Genomic DNA, 20,531 nt, shown 5'->3' with positions numbered 1-20,531 from the left:
TCTGTACGTGCACGGTACCCTTGAGCGCGTTCACGAGTGAGGTGAGGCGCGCATGTGGGCCCATGGTGTGGCCTCGTGCTGTGTGCGCAGGTACCAGGCTCTATTTGGGACCTGGAAGGACCTGGAGGTGGTGGGCTGAACCTCTGGCAGGAGCAGGGTTGCGATCGGGGCGCCGAATATAACGGTGCCTTCCAGGGCAGTTTGTGCGGCATCAGTTTTCAACATGTCCAACCCTGGATCACAAAAGGTATTTGCTACTCAATTATATAATTTGTTGATTTTCATTATGGATATGCAATAGTTTATAGTTTTTATCATTAGATTATATTAAAATAACAAATCGAAGTAATTCTCAAAAGCTGCTTAAAAAAGTTATTAGTTTCTTATCAACATCAGTACAAATGTTCACAAGTACCTATTACTACCTATTGTCTTGTACTGATGTGAACTAAACACTGCATCACATTTTGCTATTAAATATAATAATGAAACCTCGTTAATGCTTGCTATTGGATACTTACATTTGACACGTTTTCATGTGTTTACTGGTTTTAAACGTTATGCTTAAAAAATGCATCTTATTTTTACTCAAGTGCAAATGAAGTATGTTTAGAAAAACACCTGTAGACTACTTAATATACTTATTAATCTATATTTATGAATCTAGTAATACATTTAATATAAACGGCATGGGAATAGTAGAAGTGAAATGAAGAGAAGAATTTAATATTTTGCTTTTTTGCTTCATCAGGCTTCTCTGTCCTTTACCGCACTTGTAAAATGAATGAACTGCCCCACACAGACGTAGTGGAACAAAGTACTGTATCATTGTCCATATGAATAATTGATTATATTATGTCCCCTTAAATAAAGGACTTTTGCTCAGAGTGCCTCGGATCTCCTTTTTTTCCTAGTTGGATTAACTCTACTTGATCCTGAGGAGCCCCTGGTTTAGACGCAAACTTTCTTGCCCACTGAAGCACTCACCTTCCCTCCTCTTCCATATGAATAATTGATTGGATGTGATTTCATCCACAGGGCAGTCCTTTGACTCTGGTCCTAATGGTGGCTTCAGCTGCCATCGGAGGGACCCTGCAGTATGGATACAACTTGGCTATAATGAACGCGCCCACTACTGTAAGTATACGGAACTGTGTACATAATTGAATTTATCCAAGCAAATAAGCCTGTGCCCGAGCAATACAGGGAGTTGACGTATGGGGGTCTAGGGGTCTTTTTTCAGAGCTCTGGGAGTGTGTTTTCACAGTGACACAATAGCAATTTAATGTTTAACTCTTTTTCAGTTCATTCAAACTTTCATCAATGAAACGTTTCTGGAAAGATGGGACGTCCAGTTGGAGAACTACCAAGTCACCTTAGTTTGGACGATCATTGTCTCTATCTTCTCTTTGGGAGGCTTCACTGGAGCACTTATTGCGGGACCCATGACCATACGATTTGGAAGGTACAAAAGATATCGCAGCATCCACATGCGTTTTGACTGGCAGTGCTTTCTCTGTTAATCATCAAGCAAGGATTATACATTTACTTTCTTTTACCAAAGACATTTTTCTCTTGTCCTTGAAAAAACCTATATTGTCCTGAACTCAGTAAGTTAATAGAAATGATATGTTTTTGGATGTTTCTAGGAAAAAATGCCTCCTGCTGAATAATATCTTTCTGATGAGTGCTGCATTCTTCGCTGTGACGAGCAGAGCTGCCCGATCCTTTGAGATGATCATCATTTCGCGTGTGCTCGTGGGAATCAACGCCGGTAACTATTGTCTTTCTTAATTGTAAATAATTGCTTGAACAAACAAATGAAACAAATCACAAGCACGTCATTATGTGGTAACCCCAAGTTCTAACCCTAGATTAAAAAAGAGCGTTGTTATTATGTTATTATGTGTGTGTGTGGGGGGGGGGATCCCGCAGATACACACTGTGACACACTTGTGTCCTTGGGCAAGACACTTCACCCACCTTGCCTCTAGTGTCTGATGCTGCTGTGTGAATGAGCGTGAGAATGGGTGAGTTTGAGTGGCTTACATAGGTAGAAAAGCTCTTTATACTGTAAATGTGACCATTTACTGTTTTGCTTTGACAGGAATTAGCATGAATGTTCAGCCAATGTATTTCGGAGAAAGTGCACCAAAACACCTGAGAGGGGCGTTATCTCTGTCATCAGCAGTTTTCACAGCGTTTGGAGTTGTCCTGGGACAGGTGGTAGGACTGAGGTGCCCCATAAATAATAATATTGATTAGAAGTAAGGCATTGCTACATGTCTAATACTGCATTATTCTTTATTTGCAGGGAGATTTTGGGGAGCGAATCGTGCTGGCATTACCTCTTGGCCAGTAATGCCATTCCTGGCTTCATTCAGCTTCTTACGCTGCCCTGGTTCCCAGAGAGCCCCAGATACCTGCTAATCGACAGAGAGGACAAAGAGGCCTGCTTGGACGGTAAAAGTGGCATGAAAAAACTAATATGGAATTAATTGTTATTATAAGTACATACTGTTGGATAATTGCTTGTAAACAAAACAAAGGCAATGTCCTCTACATGTTATCACATTTTCAATGCATCTATTTTCTTGGATCAGCTCTGCGACGGCTGCATGGCAGTGAGGCGCTGAACAGTGAGCTGGATGAGATTTTAGAGGAGCAAGCTCAGATCAAAGATATGCGGCCCAGTGGACCCTGGGACCTGTTCAGGGACCGGGCCGTCCGATGGCAGCTCCTCTCTGTCATCGTGGTCAGCAGTGCCATGCAGCTCTGTGGAAATGACTCGGTATGAAACTAACGATGTCCAACTTTAGTTTTAGAGGAAATGTTACCATTATACAATTACTGAACGCTCTGATACCCTCTTCTTTAACATATTATTTTTTGGCAAAGTGACAAAAATGATTTACTTTTTAAAGTATAGATTGAAAATTTTTGTTGTTAGTTTTTGTTTGTGCATTTAAATTCTACTCTTCTATAATTACAATCAACTGTAAGTCAGTTCAGAAATAGTAACAAGCTGTAGGAGTGCCTCTAGGAAACAGTGTCACATAAACCTCGTCATGTGTAATGCGAACACTGAGGTTCAGCGACAGTATCACATATCCTTTTGTTTTTCACCAGTACTGTGTGCTCCCAAAGTCATAATAAGATATTTGAGAGGGTAGGCACTTTACAGTGATACTGCGGTGGGTGGCATCAATAATAAAGCATCTATACTGAATACTAATTCTACATAGGACATCCAATATTCAGGGAGGCTCAGCAGCTCTCTTTGATAGAGCATTTACCAAACCTGATACCTGGACCTATGTCCTCCTTTTCCTAATTTAATGGAAAAAATAAAACAAACTTGGCAAAGCTGGCATTTTAAATCTTGCCTTAACGTTTATGGCTTTGCACAAGATGTCTTTCTGTTCTGGGTGAATACTCAGAATCAGGTCAGATTTGAAGGCTGACAGAGTATTATCAAAATGAGGCCAATGTGAGCTTATTAGTTACACAACTAAAAGTAACAGTTTTGTGTCCTTTTGTTGCAGATTTACTTCTATGCCTCCTATGTTTTCAAAGAGGCCGGGATCTCTGCTGATGCAGTCCAGTATGTCACAATAGGCACCGGCTCATGTGAATTCACAGCCTGTATTATATGTGTAAGTATGTCTGATGAATTACATAACAGGCTACAGTGGTATGGCCTTTGTTTTCTTCTTATTGCGCCTAATGCAAATGCACAGCTAATGTTTATGTAAGAAAAACACATGGTTTGCCTGGGGAACCCCCCATGGAGGAAGTGCACTGGACAAATGCAGTAAAGAAAATCTCTAAGCCATAAGATTTGCAGTTTGTGGAGGCAATCCCTGAGAATAATAATTGCGTTTTCTTTTAAAATTATTGAATCATAGCCTTGAATGTGCAATTACGAATCATCAAATTTTAAACTGCAAACAGTATTGCAACCAAGAGACGAGGGTTCACAAGTCAGCAAACCATTAGTAAATTTACTTCGCATTTTTTGGCAATTCCAGATTCCAGAAAAGCTAAAAATATTAGCTAAAAAGCTAAAAAATTATCCTTATTTCCAGAACCTGCTGATTGAGCGCAAAGGCCGGAGGTTCATGTTGATGGGCGGCTTCATACTCATGACTGTTTGGGCTATCGTCTTCACAATCGCCCTGTCATTTGAGGTATAAGTATAGTATAAACAGCTACAAAAATATCATAGCGCCCAATTAAACAGGTGCAATTTCTTCTAGTGTTCATCTCCATTTAAAGAAAATGTGTTTTGTGAAGTTAGTACAGACCCAAACACTGTTTTGAAATCGAATAGTCAAACTAATTGCTCTTGTGTTTTCTTCTCTTCTATAGCAGTCTATTTCGTGGATGCCCTACCTCAGGATGACCTGCATCTTTACGTACATCCTCAGCTTTGGCATGGGGCCAGGTAGGAGACTTGACTGAACACGTTTTAATATAACAATATCCTCCAACCAGTGACATTTTCTTTGTTTCAGCTGGGGTCACTGGTGTGTTGCCCACAGAGATCTTTAACCAGTCCGCTCGACCAGCAGCCTACACGATCGCTGGCTCCATGCTGTGGATCAACCTTTTCATAGTCGGGATGATATTTCCTTTTCTAGTGGTCAGTAACTAGATTTACTACTTTTTTCTTAATATGTTTTTGTAAAGATATTGGAGCAGGAACATGCATCTACAGCAGGGGTCACCAGCCTTATTTCAGCTGAGGGCTACTTTAAGAGCATTAAGTTGTTCGAGGGCTACCAGTTAAAAACAAATCCTAAAGACTTAAACGTACACTGTTCACTTATAGGATATTGACCCCATATCATATTAAAATAGCTTTATTTTAAACTCATACCGAGTCACAAGAACCGAAATAACTGTAATTTTAAGAATTAGATTCAAGAAAATGAAGTGTTTTACACTTTAGAAGAAGTCGCAAGGGCTACTGGACATGCCCCAAAGGGCCCCTGGGTGCCCACGGGCACCACGTTAGTGACCCCTGATCTACAGTATAATAGTCTTAACATTGATGTACTGAATAAGAATAGTTCTCTGCAGAGTTGGGTAACAATACTCCACCACTCAGATATAGCATAAAAGAAAGTGGGTTTGACAAACCAAATACATCTTATAACAATAAAAAACAACAACAACAACAACAACAACAAGAGTATGGCCATTTTAATATATCATGCAGTATTTGCCCCTGTCATGTTTGCTCACTGCTCCTGACATGTGCGTGTAGTATTAAAGGTGCATTATGGAACTTTTTATGTTTTGTTAGTGAGTATTTGACCTTTAAGTGACCCAGTGGTTAGCATGGTGCCTTTACTTTCCATCACAGTTGTCTCTATGATGCCCCAGGATCAATTGTTTTTCAAGTTTCTGGTTGGTTTTCACTGTGGACAGACCCTCTCACCACCAGAGACCACTGTGATTGAAAGTAAAGACGACATGTTAAAGGGACTAGATACAAGTTCGCCATTTTATGCTCACTACTGCCACCTCAGGCCATATGTGTAACTGCACCTTCTATATTAAGCTCGTGCATGACGACAATTCGGATTTTAGGATTTTAGAGGCAGTTGTGGTGAACAGGTCTGAGCTCATTCTACACATTAGGACATGGCTGGAACATGTAGGGGGAGGAAAATACTTAGTTTTAACATTTTTAAACTCCCTATAGTCCCTTTATCCACCCATACGGCCGCTGGGTCACAAAAAGGTCAAATACGCACAAATATCAAGTTTATTTTTTCACAAATAAAGTTCCATAACGCAGCTTTCAACAATAGAGTTAGCCCTGTGCAGCCAATAGTTTAGTAGGTAAAGCTGCTGCATTTGTAGCTGTCCTTGGCGTTGTGGGTTAGAGTCCTGGCACTGACAATTTGCTGAATATCTCTCCCTGCCTTTCACCCCCTTCACTCATAGCTGCCTATGCGCCACACATTTCTTTAAAAAAAAAAAAAAAGAACAACAATAGCAGAACTCCCACCTGTGTAGTACAGTGCGTAATCATTTATTACGTAATTGTTCCAAATCTTGTCGGTCAGACCTCTAAAACCTTAACTTGATGTAACAACACTTGTGGTTGTTTTTCAGAGTGGGTTGAAGGAGTACTGCTTCGTGCCTTTCGCTACAGTCTGCCTATTATCTGCTGTCTACGTCGGGATGTTTCTTCCAGAGACCAAAGGGAAGTCTCTTTCTGCCATCACAGCTGAGTTTCACAAACTTAACTTCAAAGGCCTGGACCCATCGGACTCTCCACAGTGCAAGGCCAAGTATCAGCTGGGAGAGGTGTGCCACTCCACAGCTTTGTAGAAACACTCTGCACTGGGACTGGAGAAGAGAACTTTATACTTGTGCCATGTACAATGCACATGACACAAGTACAGAATCACTCCCTTGTAAATAAGCACTCCTTCATCTGGACAAGGTTTATTATAAGCCCGAATGATCAAAGAAATATGTAAGATATGTATGTTTTTTATTGTCATTCCAACACTTTAAATGGTATTTGCACAGATGTAAAAGCAAAATGATTACATTGAGCTGACATGTTATATCATTAATATTTTATGGATTTATGTGGCATGGAATGTATTTTATGGACCTATTGACATTTGCACAAATTAAATTACTTTTCCTTACTGGTGGAGACTGATCGAAGTGCATAATCTAAAAAATATTGCACAAATTGCATCAAACATTAATCAGCTTTTCTTCAATCATGTATTGTTATAGGAACCATTAACCATTCAGTAACTCCTCATATGCCAGTTACTAGTATAGTGGAACATATGTCAAAGTAAAAGGCATAAAGTAAGTAGAACTGGAAGATTGTCACACTGTTGCTGACAAAGGTCAAACACTGCTGAGGCAGAAGATATATTGTAAATCGCTTCCCACACCCAGCCTGTACAGATCCAAACATTTTTTCCAAAAGCTCACAAAAGCTATGACCATGACCGGAAACGAAGGATAGAAATACATTTTAGTTTTTTTTGTTTTTTTTCCCGACTGTTCTACCCCCTTGCATTCTGACACTGTCACTTTTTGAAACAGGACTATTTCCCATCATTACTCCATTGTCCTTGAAATGAAATGATTACAGTAAAATGATTATAGAAAAGTGTTAATTCCCAAATGCAGAAGCTATAAATTTAGCAATGTTAAGTACAAAGAAAGGCTCTCTCCCTCTCCTTCCTTACACTGCTGTAGGTACATAGTTTGTACACTTGGCCATGGCCTAGAGTCCACAAATATCTCTGTGTGATTGAAAAAATATTACTGATGTACAGTACTTACACAGACAACACAGAACTTCATCCCATTCTGTTTTGGCAATAGGCTCAGGAATAGAAAAAGACATCAACCATAAACCATGCCACAATATCTGAACACTGATAACAGCAGTAGATTCAACCACAGGATTCACACAGTTCTAATAATTGAGGCGAATATTATGACACTGAATGAAAACCTATTGTTGAACTGAAGACCTCAATCACCTTGGCAGTAGCAAGAACCAGACACAACTAGATGTATTCCTGTTGTGGCCATGTGCCTCTATCTGTGTGTTACAATGTTACTGTCAGGTAGAACAACACCACGTCTGCGTAGGAAGGACATCAGCTGTACACATGCGTGAATTTAATGCTTAAGCAGGACATGGATTGTGGAGCCAGTTGGATCCAGCGTGAAGTCTGCCCCTTCCTATCATCCACGTCAGAGCTCGACCATTACCATGAATGCACAACTACGGCGGATTGATGTGTAACTTTTGGGAGCATCCTTTATATAAAAGTAACATGAGCGTCAATGGGACAAGTGCCATCGAGGGACGAGCAGAAGACATGGCTTCGACCAAGGTTTGTGACATGGCAATTTACATTTACGAAATAAATGTAGGTCTGATTGAGCGTTTAGTGTTTTGCAGTTGATTGCAAACTGAAATAGAAAACAATTGCTCTAAAGTCGTCATTCAATCATTCGGTTTCTTTGATTTAGATTAACTGGGTCAGTCTGGTTTCTGTATGTTTTTGTATTATTGCTTTAGTTATTATTATGTGTGTCTCATTCACAAACATGTTTTTTGTATCTTGACTAAATAAACCACATGATATTTTTTGTTTTTAATTAACATAGAAGATATATTTTAGTATGAGCATGGTTTCAAGTGTTTGGCCAAACATGATGCAGCTCTCAACTCAAATGTTCAGTTTCAAGGCTCATGATCCGTCTATGAAAGCAGAACTGCTGGTTAAGGCTGTTAATTTTTTACTTCTCATTACATGCCTGAGTCATTTTGTTCTATGTAAGTGACAAATGACAAAACAATGAGTATCAAGAATCTGCCTGTTTGAGTCCCATTTACATGGGACTCAAACACACGGAGTGGTCTATTGTGTACTTGTAGTGTGTACATATTCCTTGTTATATAACTTGTCTGATTGTATCATTTGCAGTACTGGAGGCTGTATCTACTCACTGTAGTGTTGGGCATCGGAGGATCCTTCCAGTATGGCATCCAGGTGTCTGTAATCGCTTCACCAGCTGTGGTAAGCCAAACAATATCCTCTTACTCTTAATTTGTGCTGAATTTTATACAAGCTGACAAAATATGTATTTGTAAAAAATACCCTTCAGTAAAAATGTTGCTTCAACAAAACTTTTGAGCAGCCAGAAAAAAATGTGAAAAATGTGAAACTATTAAAAAAAGTATGTAAAGTGGTTGACAACAGTGATTGTAGATATACAGTGGCAAGAAAAAGTGAGTACACTGTTTGCCTAAATTGGTCACTAAATGTGGTCTGATCTTCATCAAAATCATTAGAATGATTAAACAGTGTCTGCTTTAACTAATACCACCCAAACATTTACATTTTATCATATTTTTATTGGCCGTAACATCTAAACATTCACAGGAGAATGGTGAATAAGTAAGTACACCACCTGAATCTCACTGAACTGCAACAGTTCACAACTGATCGTTGTGAGCGTCTTATCTGCAACTACAGAAAAGCACTTATTGTTGCAAAAGAAGGGTCAACCAGCTATTTAATACAATGGATCACTTACTTATTCCTCGCTGTTGAGAAAGTCTCAGATCTTTCTGCAAAATATCTTGATAAACCTGTGAATTCATTTTTCTATTGATGATAGCATGTTGTCCAGGCCCTGAGGCAGCCTTCGTTTGCAGCAATAACTGCTTTTCTGTAGTTACAGATCAGGATGAATCTTGGACTCTTCCTCTTTACAAAACTGCTGCAGTTCAGTGAGATTCAGGCGGTGTGAATATAGTGAGTGAGTGAGTGATGCTGTCGGAGATTGGCGGCCTCACTTCTGTCAATCGACAATAGTAGTTTAGCATCATTGAGTACTGAGTGAATTCAAAATAACTACAATGTGGCTATTTGAGAAACGTCTCAACTCAAGCATTATTGATCGCTTTGTGTCATTTTGTGAAATTAAAGTTCATTCAATTGTGATTGTAGCACGTCCAAAGCTTTGTGAACTATACGTGGATGTGGAGGTACAGCAGTGTGCTGGAGGAATCATCCAATCAGCTCATCTGGTCCTTCATTGTGGCTGTTTTAAGCCTGGGGGCCTGGGCTGGAGCCATCCACAGCGGCAGCCTCCCTGTTAAATATGGACGGTAAAATGTATTTTCTTCTACTTGTACTTTTGCCTAGTAATAAGTGAGTATAAGTGGAATTAGTTTTGATATTTCTTATCTTTCCTTTTATATCCAAAGGAAAAAGGCTCTATTGATTAATAATGTGGTGGCAATGGTGGCTGCCTTGCTCATGCTGTTCAGTCGTGCAGCCAAGTCTTTTGAGATGATTCTGCTGGGACGGTTTTTATATGGATACAATGTTGGTATGTAACCCTGTGCCAGTTCAATGATCCGTTATTTAGTATGACACTCATCATTCACCTTGTATTATTCTTTAGGTTTGGGACTCAGCGTTCACCTCATGTACCTAGGAGAAAGCTCTCCAAAGGAACTACGAGGTTTTCTGACACTCACAGGATCCATCTTCATCGGTTTAGGCAAAGTTACGGGCCAGATTATTGGGATTAAGTATGCACCACTCAGACCTAACAACCTTATGACTGGCAATTTCTCTTAAAATCTTTCCTAGCATTTCTAATTGACTACCTGTAAGACCCCAAGTACAGACTGTGCAAAGAGGCCCCTGAGACAATCCAGCACATAACTGCAGGGTGTAAGATGCTGCAGGGAAAGCTTACATGGAGTGCCATAACCAAGTGGCTGGTATAGCGTACAGGAACATCTGTGCAGAGTATGGGCTGGAAACCCCAAGGTCAAAGTGGGAAACACCTCCAAAGGTGGTCGAGAATGACCGAGCCAAGATCCTGTGGGACTTCCAGATACAGACGGACAAAATGGTAATGGCGAACCAACCGGACATTGTGGTGGTGGACAAAGAGCAGAGGGAAGCCATTGTGGTCGACATAGCAATACCAAGCGACTTCAACATCAGGAAAAAGGAACACGAGAAACTAGAGAAGTACCAGGGGCTCAGAGAAGAGTTGGAGAAGGCCTGGAGGGTGCAGGCATCTGTGGTGCCGGCCCGGTGGTCATTGGGGCACTCGGGTTAGTGACCCCTAAACTGGAGGAGTGGCTACAGCAGATCCCAGGAAATACATCAGACATCTCGGTCCAGACAAGTGCAGTTTTAGGAACAGCAAAGATACTGCGCAGAACAGAACAGAAGTTTTTTTATGATTATATATGGAGTATAGCCTATATATAGCTAAGAGACATGGCTGAGGCCGATATATCAATAAATCCTACCAATGGTTAGACAGAGGTGGACTGAAGGACAGCAGAAGCACACTCTATCTCAAGGATTTCCAAACCTTTCAGGCCCCGACCCCCAAAATCACTCAATATACTCAGGACCCCCTTGTGTAAAATGTAATTAGCATTAACGATCAAGTGTAAAACATTTCAAACCTGGTTTGATGGTGCTAGTTTTGATAGTAATAAATAATATAATAAATAAATAATAATAATAAATAAATAATAATAATAATAATAGCCTATATAAGTTAATTAATAATAATTAAGTGAAATTGTATGTGTAAAAAAAAAAAAGAAAAGAAAAAGAAATGTCTCTCACTGACGCTGTGTTCTGTGTAAATGTCGAACAGGGAGGTGTTGGGCACGGAGGACGTGTGGCCCTTCCTGCTGGCGGTCAGTGGACTTCCCGCCATCCTGCAGTTCGCCACGCTGCTCGTCTTCCCTGAATCCCCGCGGTACACTTACATCGACAGAGGCGACACAGAGGGCTGTAAGCGGGCCCTCCAGTGGCTGTGGCAGGAGAGCGACCTCAAACAGGAGCTGGACGACATGGAGAAGGAGCGGGAGAGCGCGCGGGGACAGAAGGCCAAGACAGTGAGGGACGTGCTGACGTCCCGCTGCGTCAGGTGGCAGCTCCTCACCTTGGCCATCCCGTGCGCTGGCGTACAGTTCTGCGGCATCAACGCTGTGAGTTTAGGCTCCAATATCAGGGGCGTGTGAAGACTGACTTTTAGTGGGGAGGGGGCGGGGAAGGGCACTAATTATTCTGGATGCAGTGCGACACAGAACAAGTGAAACAGTTACACGGCCAGGTTGGATTAAATACTGGGGTCAGTAAAATGGTGATTGATTTTACTGACCCCAGAATTTAATCCAACCTGGCCGACCCCGTGTAGCTGTTTCACTTGTTCTGTAGCTCTTCCATATTCTTGACTAGGGCTGCACGATATTGAAGTGACTTGCGATATGCGATATTGCCGTGCAACATCGGGATAACGGTATTATTGCGATATTTCACTAAACACGATATGTTCCATTTTTCCAGCAAATTGTGTCAAAAGAAGACTTAAAAAACACCCCATCAGGACCTAAACAAGGGTAGAATTTAACAAGGCTAGTAAATGTTAAACTTAAACTGAACTTTTACACATGACTTGCAAAAAAAATGGGTCGATCTCAGTCAGATGAAGGCTATGGTGATGTTGCGATATATTGTGGCTTCTGGCGATACGGATATTGCATCAGCTAATATCGCGATAGGATATTTTTCGCGATATATTGTGCAGCCCTATTCTTGACCTCTTTTAAGAAGCACCGGTGCCCCACTGTAAAGTTTGGGGGGACCCTAACTTGGTGCCCTGACCTCAAGTTCTGGAATCTGTTCTAGAGCGCCACTAAACTTGCACTTTGTTATACAGTGCTATTCCCATTATTTGTTAAAGCTTGAAATGTTAAAGATGCTTTACATTGCATTATTCATTCACTCCATGTTTGGTGGTGGTTAGCTACTTTTTTATTTATTTATTTCACCTTTACTTAACCAGGAAAGTCCCACTGAGATTAAGACTCTCTTTAACAGGGGAGTCCTGGCCCCAGTGGGGAACCTATTGTACATATTTTTAGTGGTAGGGTAAACTGGAGTACCCGGAGGAAAAATCACAGCCACGGAGAGAACGTGCAAACTCCACACAGAAAGGCCCCGTCCAGGTGGGAATCGAACCCAGGGCCTTGTACCAACTATATACTTGGTTAATCCTGATTTATGGAGGAGCCTGGGTAATCTATTAGATGTGGTAGGCCTACTTGGTGTGAAAGGTTTGAGTACCACTGCCCTAATACTGTCTACCTGATATGTGTGTCTTTAGTTATACTTCTATGCCTATGACATCTTTCGGGAATCAGGAATCCCGGAGAACCAAATGCATTACCTGGCCATTGGCCTTGGAGCAACGGAACTGATCACAATCTCTCTATGTGTAAGTCAAGTGACACACTGCATACAAAACATCAGATTTGCTTTAGAAGAATAGTTTAAAGGCCTAACCCTAATTTCATCCTAAATTTTGTGTGCAGACGTTTTTGCTTGTTGATAAGAGCATTACTCTGTGTGTCTAGTCATTTCTTATAGATCGAGCAGGTAGGAAGAAGCTGATGGGATATGGATACCTCCTGATGGGGATCACCATGTCTGTTCTCACAGTAATGCTCTCCATAAAGGTACCCACACTTTTAAACTCTTCAGTGTTGACCGCTCTGTCTCCCACTGTAAGAGAATAAACTTCCATCTCCCAATTGAACTCAATAACTTTCTTTAATGTCTTGTTTTCCCGACAGGACCTGAATCCGGTACTCCCGTATGTGAACATTGGCCTTATTTTCTGTGTCATCTGCATTTATGGACTCGGACCTTGTAAGTTTCAAACAACGTGACAAAATGTGTCTTTATTTTGATGGAATAAGACTGTCATTGTAACATTTCAGCTGGCGTGTCCATGGCCCTGCCGGCAGACCTTTTCCTACAAGCCTGGCGTCCCTCTGCCTATGTCATCAGTGGCACGATAAACTGGCTCGGGATGTTCATCGTGGGGCTGTGTTTTGGGTACATTGTGGTAAGCATACATTTGGATAACATACTGAATACATTAAATACATAATTATGATGTATTTTATTGGATATTTGTTCTTTCCTCTGCAGGATGCACTTGGCCAATACTGCTTTCTCATTTTTGTGGCTTATAGCATTCTAAGTGCAGCTTTCTTGATTTATTTTGTGCCAGAAACCAAAGGAAAGACAATGGTTGAAATTATGGAGAGCTTCCACCAACTGAACTTTAAAAATAAGAAGGCTGACATTGAAGTTCATGAGATTGGTCGAGGGACCAAATTATAACTTAACAGGCTGAACTTTTTTTTAATGATTTTTATTTAATTATCTAGATTTACAAATTTTGCAGAGAAATAGTGTATTGCTCATTACCAATTACTATTTTGAAATACAACCCTGTGGTAACTCCACTCACTTATGAAAATGTGTATGTTTTAAGCAGATTCATTACAACCGGTATCAAGGACCGTATCTAGTTGCCAGGGAGATATCTTCAAATTTGCACAGTACGTTATCTCTTTTTGCAAGAAAGTCTAGTGGATTTGGTCCACTGGATTACTAGACGTGTATGCATATGATGTAATTTATATATCTTTGTTCATTGTCTTTAAAACCTTAAAGGGCACGAACACTACAGTATTTTCTTCATTACAAGCAGTTGTGTCAATAAAGGTTTCATAAAATGTTACCGTTTCAATTGCCTTTTATTCAACACTCATCTCTTTATCAACAAAAGAGATGAGGCTCAATTACAGAGTACAAAAACAAGTATTTGTAGAAAAGTATGTCCACATTAAAACATGTTTGAAGAATTAAAAACATGTCGCTCACTCTTCCGGAGCCGTCTTATAAAATACTGTCAACATCCTGTACATCTCCAGTGTGTTCTTTGACACAAATGAGTCTTGGTTAGGCTGTACATTTTAGAAAAAAAAAAAAATTCTAATCCACTGCTGTGCACAATCAGTACTTGGAAGGCACTTTGCAACAGACGAAAAGCAGAAAACAAGGACTTAAATAATGAAGGAACAGTTTACATAGGAAGTATCAATCATTCTGACAGTAGTTTGACAGCGCCTGGTGTCAAAATTCACCAACCATTAACTTGTTCTTGGAGAATCAAGTAAGTGCAGAACACAGGAACAAAACTAAGGGTATAATTGATAAGCATTGTGGGATGACATCAAATTTATAACAGTCACCAACCAGTGATCAACTAAAAGGCCCATTAAACATGCACAAGTAACTCTTTAGTGCGTTAAATTAAAGTCTGCAGACAGAACAGGTGAACAGAGGAAATGTGTAAGAGCTTTAGACACGCATGGAGCCAGAATATGTTCTCTCATATATATATATATATGTATATATATATATATATTCATAAAATGTGTGGATATGAATTGTACACGTTACAATCACAATATAATTATAAATAAAAAGGAATGTACTTAATTACACACAAAACAGAAATGAAACTGCACTGATATCTACAACACACATTTGTGCTCTAGTCACAGAGCCATCACATAAGCTATATGCTTTTGCATTTAATTCAAGATTATTATTGGCAGGACTTGCTTTAATCAAATAAATAGTCAATTTGGGACACCTTAGCCCTTAACATACCTCAAATACGCAACTTAAGGACATTTCATGTAAGTTGAGTACAGCAGCTCTATTTGAGCCAATGTTGGAATCAAGTCATCTAAAAAACATTGCACACCACACAATTTGAAACTAAAGACAGTAGAAAAGTGCCGGTGTACACCAAACAGAACTTGATTTTTTTTTTCTCAGTAAAATACAGGATTAAAAAAAAAAAGGCAAACAAAATTACTAATCTACAAAATGTACATCTTGTCTTGGTCCCTGTGTTAATGACAGTGTTACTAACCTACAATTAAATGATAAAGTCATGTTTTGGCAGCATGTGTACAGTCTATTTTTAGTCAAACTTTCACAATTTATCAAATAAATACAATACAACAGAGGAATTCATAAACTCTGTTGTGTGTTTATGTACTTTTGAACCCTGCAGACTAATAATGCTGGTGTCCACTTGTTTGGAACAAATGTTGTACAATGATAATGTTGTGTGGGTCGAAGTTGAAGTAATTAAGCCAGCACTGGCTGCAGAACAAACCGACTGAGGGTGCATTAGAGTTTCAAAATGAGGTTGCAATGCACCCTTTTGCACCCCTGTAAATCCTAGCCTGAATTAAGCACTTATCGCATTCACAACACAATGAAAAATGTAATTAATACAACACAGTGGGAAGAAAAAAAGAAAAAAAAATCCAATAAATTGCACCTTCTACAAAGACCTCAAAATAAAGGTAAAGGCAATTTAACTCAGACTCTAAACCTGGGGCAATTTCAACATGGGAAGTCAATTTAACATTTTTTAGATAAGAAAAACCTTTATGCTGTGATAGAAAATTACACCTTATAATCGGGTTATAAAAAATACATTTTGTGGAAATCTACGATTTGTGAAATGGAAGCAGCAGTGGAGACACAAAATAATTGCAAGCTGGGTTTGTCATAAATGTCCCAAAGTATTTCCTAGAAGCTTAGTTCTATAAATAAAAAGGTTATGATACCAAAAATAACTTTTATCATCAATCACTTGCTTCCAAAGTCTAGTCCGCTCTGACCTGCGTCTGCCTCCACCAGTGAGGAAGCAAACGCAGACTGCACTATCTGAAAGCCAAAGGACTCCAGCAGAGACATGTTCTGTTGAGGAGAGAAGGGAGAGGACAAGGCAGGAGCCAGGTCACTGAGGCCAGATCCTGACTGTGCCAGGGGTTTGTGTTTGTGGACTCGGTGCTGGTGCTTGTTGAGGTAGCACTTGGTGCGGAAGGCTTGGCCGCAGATGTTGCAGATAAACTTCTTCTCTGGTTCAGTCTTTGCTTTGAGCTCAGGAGAGCCCATGGTCCCTGCAGAGGCGCCATTAAAGTCTAGTGCGGGCATTTGAATGTCTGGTGCATCGGCCTTCTGTGGAGTCTTCAGTTCATCTCCATTTGTAAGTTCTTCAAACGAAGGGTCTGATTCTTCTGACTCTAGATGTGGGCATTTACCTGTGTTTTCCTGTCCATCTGAGGAACAAACAATGGGAGGAAAAAGGAAGATAGGAGAAAAGAGAAAACACAAACACAAGAGTCTGGATTAAAACAGGCAAAACAAGCTACTTCATATTTAATAAAGCAGTTCCTATTTAGCAACACAGGGTTTCCCACACTTTACCAATGATTTTTTACCCAAAGAATAAAACGCATATATGAGATAGTTAAATAGATAGGTTGAATATAATGCCCCTTTGCCATTCAGACGTTTTGTGTCATGCTCCTCAATAACTGAACCTGACCCACCCACCTCTGGCTGCACTGTACTGACCTGCAGCAGAGCCATGGACAGGGAAGCTAGGAAGCCCAGAGCGACACTCCCAGAAATACGGAGCCCCACCTGGCTTTCCCATTAGCAGCTCAGGCTGCACGCCCACTGGAGGGCCAGGTTGAGAAAGCAGAGTGTGTCCAGAAAGACCTTGAAAGCGCCCCTCTGCCTCAGACGAGGTGAGCTGCAGCTGGCGACTGGCGCACAGGTCTACATGACACCAGCCAAGGGAAAGGGAAGACAAAAGGCCAGCAAAACCAAACAAAACAATTACCTTCACCAAAACAACAAAGACAAACACTCACTACAACACTGAGATAAAGAGATTTCACCTTAAATAACTAATAAGTAGGGAATGTGACATCGCACCAATATCAGAATAACAGATTTCAACAGTCATGCAACAAATGCGAGTAGTAAATGGGAAAGCCAAGCTCAACCTAAGCAGCCGTGCTCTGCAGATTAACTGTGCACTCAGCAAGAAGCAAAGGTGACTCTGCAAGAGCAAGCATGAAAGCATGGGGCATGAAAACGTCAAACAACCTCAAACATTAGGCAGTAACGATTTAGGGGGTCAAACTAGTTTCAACAAAATAAAATCATCAAAAAATATTAATATTATAGTATTTACCAATCACTGTCTAGATCCAACACAATGTGCATTAATGAAATGTAAAGATAGGTTCAAACAAAAGCTCAAGAAAGCTCTTGAAATGGACACAAAGGAGATGACAAAAAAGATGAAGTTTACAGCCTGACATTTGAGCAAAGACTCAGCAGAGCAGAAGCAGATGTTCGCTTGTGTACTAAACAAAAAGCAAAAGCATGTTTCTCCATAGAGCAACGGGGCAAAGGAAAGCCAAAAACATGATTTGTCTGGGATAGGCAGACGGCTGCTTGCCTTCCACTGAGCACTGGTGTCCCATGTGGTAAGGGGTGCCGTGGAGCATCTGCTGCTCACCCCGAGGCTCAGGGAACGAGGGGGGCAGTGGGGTGCCATGGTGCGTCTTTATGTGCACTTTAAGGTATGAGGCAGTGGAGAAACCTGAGACCAGAAGAGCACAACATTGTATGTTGTTGTATACACAGCAATGGTACAGGAACCTTTTGCCAGCTCAAAAAACACCTATAATGATGTAAGATCACTTAAAATGAGTATAACAGTACAACAACGCAACATGCAAGGCTTTAATGAGATATATTAAAGTTTGACAGATTCCATTGATACTAATTCATTGGACAGTGTGTATGGAAAATGAACTTCTTGCTGTCAGTGCAAACTTCAGAAAAGCTGGGAAATTCAAATCTCAATTTTGGTCAATCTCAATAGTCATTGTGTGGCTTTGTCATTTTTTTGGCAGAAACATCACTTAGTTCCGGAGTTTGGATGAGACAATGAAAGATTTTTCGTGTGTTAAATGAAACTGGAGGAAAGCATTTGCTCTTGTTTGACAGACCTTTTAGACCTCAAGTCTAAGTTCATGAATCAGCATGTATTTATATGTATGTATTTATACTTCTGTATAAAATAATCAATCAACATGAGAAAAAAAAATCATGATGCATTTTTTTGCCATGTTGTCAAGCCCCACTTCCGGTAACTGAACTTACCCTTGTTACAAATGCTGCAGAAGTTATGAGGTCCTTCGCTGTGTTTTTTGAGGTGGTCTGTCATGTAGGCAGCTCGCAGAAACTTTCCACAAACCTTACAGGGTATTTTATCTTCATGGCATACAAGGTGTGAGCGGAGGCGATCTCTTGTAGCAAAAGAGGCATTACAAATCTGAAACGGACAGATCACTTAAACACAGTCTTTCCCACAGATCAGGTCATCAGAATAAATAATGATTGTGAGGCTACCTGGCACTTGTGAGGTCTCTCTGTTGTGTGAACCTGCTTTATGTGTCCGTTTAGATGGTCTGGTCTGAAGCACACGGAGGAAAAACACATTAGAACAATAACTCGTATAGTTTCTGGTCTGTGGAATCAGAAGCTCACCTTGAGAAGCCTTTCCCGCAGCTTTGGCACACGTAGGGCTTGCCCACAGAGCCGTCGTGGGAGCGCACATGGTACGACATTCTGTCCTTTCGCTTGAACCGGAGTCCACACACATGGCAGGCGTAAGGTTTCTCTCCTGAATGGGACAGTTTGTGCCTATTTAGGTGGTACACGTCCCGAAACACTTTGCCACAAATGTCACAGCCCACATGCCTCCTAGTCCGCTCGCGCTTGCGACTGCTGTCAAGCACGAGAGCTCCATTCTCCACCAGGTTCAGGCCGCCTGGGGGTGACAGGCTGTGGACACTGCCACTGGACGCCCCGTGCTGGGCCTCGTGGTTTTTTAAACGAGAAGCCTCTGTGAACGCTTTACCACAAACCCTGCAAGGAAACAGACCATTGTCTTTCATTTGATCGAACTGCGCGGTGTCCTCTTCGTCTTCGGCTTTCTTCGGTCTACTCCGGTGCCGCTTCGAGTTGGACGAACCGGTGTTGTGATGCAGCATGGCCCCTGCGATTTCAATGGACGGTGAGAGCCCGTCTACAGGCTGCAGAGTCGGCATGGTCGGCTCCCCGGGGTCCTCCAGGAGCGCAGCCGCCGAGGCGTCGCTGCCATCCATGTCATTTGGCGTTTGTCCGTTCACGACGTGCGTTCCCATCCCGTTCACAAGGTCCTGCGGGGCCACGCACAAGCTGAGCACCGGGGGCTCTGGGTGGATTTTAAACAGACTGGCGTCGCTTCCCCGTAAAGTGGGCACGAGGATCTGCACATTGGACTGTTTAATCACCTCCTGACAGATCTCGATGATCGACCGCATGAGCAGAAACTTCGCCGCGGTCATCAACTCGGGAAAGCACTCCAGACGCACAACTATGTTCGAGGTGTAAGCGAAGTCCAGGATGTCTTTAAAGACTTTGGGGCTTATGGTGTGCATCTCCAGCTCCTTGGCGTCGCCCTCCGACTGGCGGCTGAAGACCGACTCAAAGTACTCGCTGCAGGCCGCCAGGACGGCTCTGTGGGCAGGGAAGCTCTCCTCGCCGACGCGCAGCACCACATCGCAGAACCTGCCTCCATCTTTCCTCTGCGCGTTCAGGTTGTGTAGCATCTCCGCGCTGTGCTTGCTCACCTGATAGGTGTATGAAGAGGTCCAAGACGGCTCCGCTACCTTCTCCATGCCGAATTCATCCAATATGTACAGATGCGGGCGACAGCGTTTGAAATCCAATGTGATCAACAAATTCGCGTGAACGCTTTTCTTGAGGCTAAAAATATCGAACCCACGTCCCTTCTTTCCGTTTTAGCATCGTTAGCAGTAGCAGCAGAGAAAAATGGCAGCCCCCCAGCTTCCTGTCAACTTTAACCCCGGTTTGTTTGGGGGGTGGGGGTCGCTCTGGTTGTGCCCGGCTCCGCTCGTGACTACAAAAAAACGCGCACTTTCACATCCCATCTTTATGTACACATAGAAGGGCAGAGTCAAATACCACAGGAGTCTCAAGTCTGCGAGCAGCAGCATTTCAACGGGACCCTGTCTGATTTGTTTGGTCAATCCCCCCCCCCCCCATATATGCCCCATCAAAAAAGAAAAGCAATGACTGAGAACTGTCCTGTTATAACCACACAGTTAATGTTATAAAGTTAATGCTCCAATATATATATATACAAATAAATACATC

At 41.5% G+C, this 20,531-nt stretch overlaps 3 protein-coding genes across 5 annotated transcripts; 2 read left to right on the top strand and 1 right to left on the bottom strand.

Moving 5' to 3' along the window:
- Positions 1-223: 223 nt before the first annotated feature.
- LOC306979320 (solute carrier family 2, facilitated glucose transporter member 11-like) lies at positions 224-6,348 on the top strand (the record flags this gene model as incomplete). The annotated part of the gene is made up of 12 exons (XM_079578210.1): positions 224-247; positions 1,039-1,137; positions 1,305-1,465; positions 1,650-1,774; positions 2,108-2,237; positions 2,315-2,463; positions 2,604-2,791; positions 3,546-3,656; positions 4,089-4,190; positions 4,372-4,447; positions 4,518-4,645; positions 6,130-6,348. 12 exons carry the CDS (start codon positions 224-226, stop codon positions 6,346-6,348), a joined length of 1,512 nt encoding a protein of 503 aa, XP_079434336.1.
- A 1,490-nt stretch (positions 6,349-7,838) lies between these two features.
- Positions 7,839-14,155, top strand: LOC306979631 (solute carrier family 2, facilitated glucose transporter member 11-like; the record flags this gene model as incomplete). The annotated part of the gene is made up of 11 exons (XM_079578654.1): positions 7,839-7,898; positions 8,496-8,588; positions 9,525-9,685; positions 9,785-9,909; positions 9,985-10,114; positions 11,212-11,548; positions 12,727-12,837; positions 12,977-13,078; positions 13,196-13,271; positions 13,343-13,470; positions 13,557-14,155. The coding sequence occupies 11 exons, from the start codon at positions 7,839-7,841 to the stop codon at positions 13,749-13,751; spliced, it is 1,518 nt and encodes a 505-aa protein (XP_079434780.1). The 3' UTR covers positions 13,752-14,155.
- Positions 14,156-14,163: 8 nt separating this feature from the next.
- On the bottom strand, positions 14,164-20,287 carry patz1 (POZ/BTB and AT hook containing zinc finger 1). Of its 3 annotated transcripts, XM_079578198.1 has the most exons (6): positions 18,858-20,287; positions 18,720-18,783; positions 18,471-18,642; positions 17,761-17,904; positions 16,863-17,069; positions 14,164-16,564 (listed from the first exon to the last, which is right to left on the bottom strand). In XM_079578198.1, exons 1-6 carry the CDS (start codon positions 20,030-20,032, stop codon positions 16,092-16,094), a joined length of 2,235 nt encoding a protein of 744 aa, XP_079434324.1. In that variant the 5' UTR covers positions 20,033-20,287; the 3' UTR covers positions 14,164-16,091. The 3 variants fall into 3 exon arrangements, with proteins under 3 accessions (XP_079434324.1, XP_079434325.1, XP_079434326.1); XM_079578199.1 differs by lacking the exon at positions 16,863-17,069; XM_079578200.1 differs by lacking the exons at positions 16,863-17,069; positions 17,761-17,904 and having other exon boundaries at positions 18,858-20,285.
- Between the last annotated feature and the right edge of the window lie 244 nt (positions 20,288-20,531).

The sequence above is a fragment of the Gobius niger genome, assembly GCF_951799975.1.
Source record: "Gobius niger genome assembly, chromosome: 20".
Taxonomy (NCBI): domain Eukaryota; kingdom Metazoa; phylum Chordata; class Actinopteri; order Gobiiformes; family Gobiidae; genus Gobius; species Gobius niger.
The sequence above is the reverse complement of the archived record's forward strand: the minus strand, read 5'-3'. Positions and strand labels throughout refer to the sequence as shown.

Excerpts from the sequence above, each read along its gene's own strand:
- patz1 (XM_079578198.1), bottom strand. The coding sequence starts at position 20,032 with ATGGAGAAGGTAGCGGAGCCGTCTTGGACCTCTTCATACACCTATCAG. Across the intron at positions 18,784-18,857 it reads TGCGGGAAAGGCTTCTCAAG|ACCAGACCATCTAAACGGAC; the intron begins GTGAGCTTCTGA and ends CGTGTGCTTCAG. Across the intron at positions 17,905-18,470 it reads CTGCAGCATTTGTAACAAGG|GTTTCTCCACTGCCTCATAC; the intron begins GTAAGTTCAGTT and ends TTCTGGTCTCAG.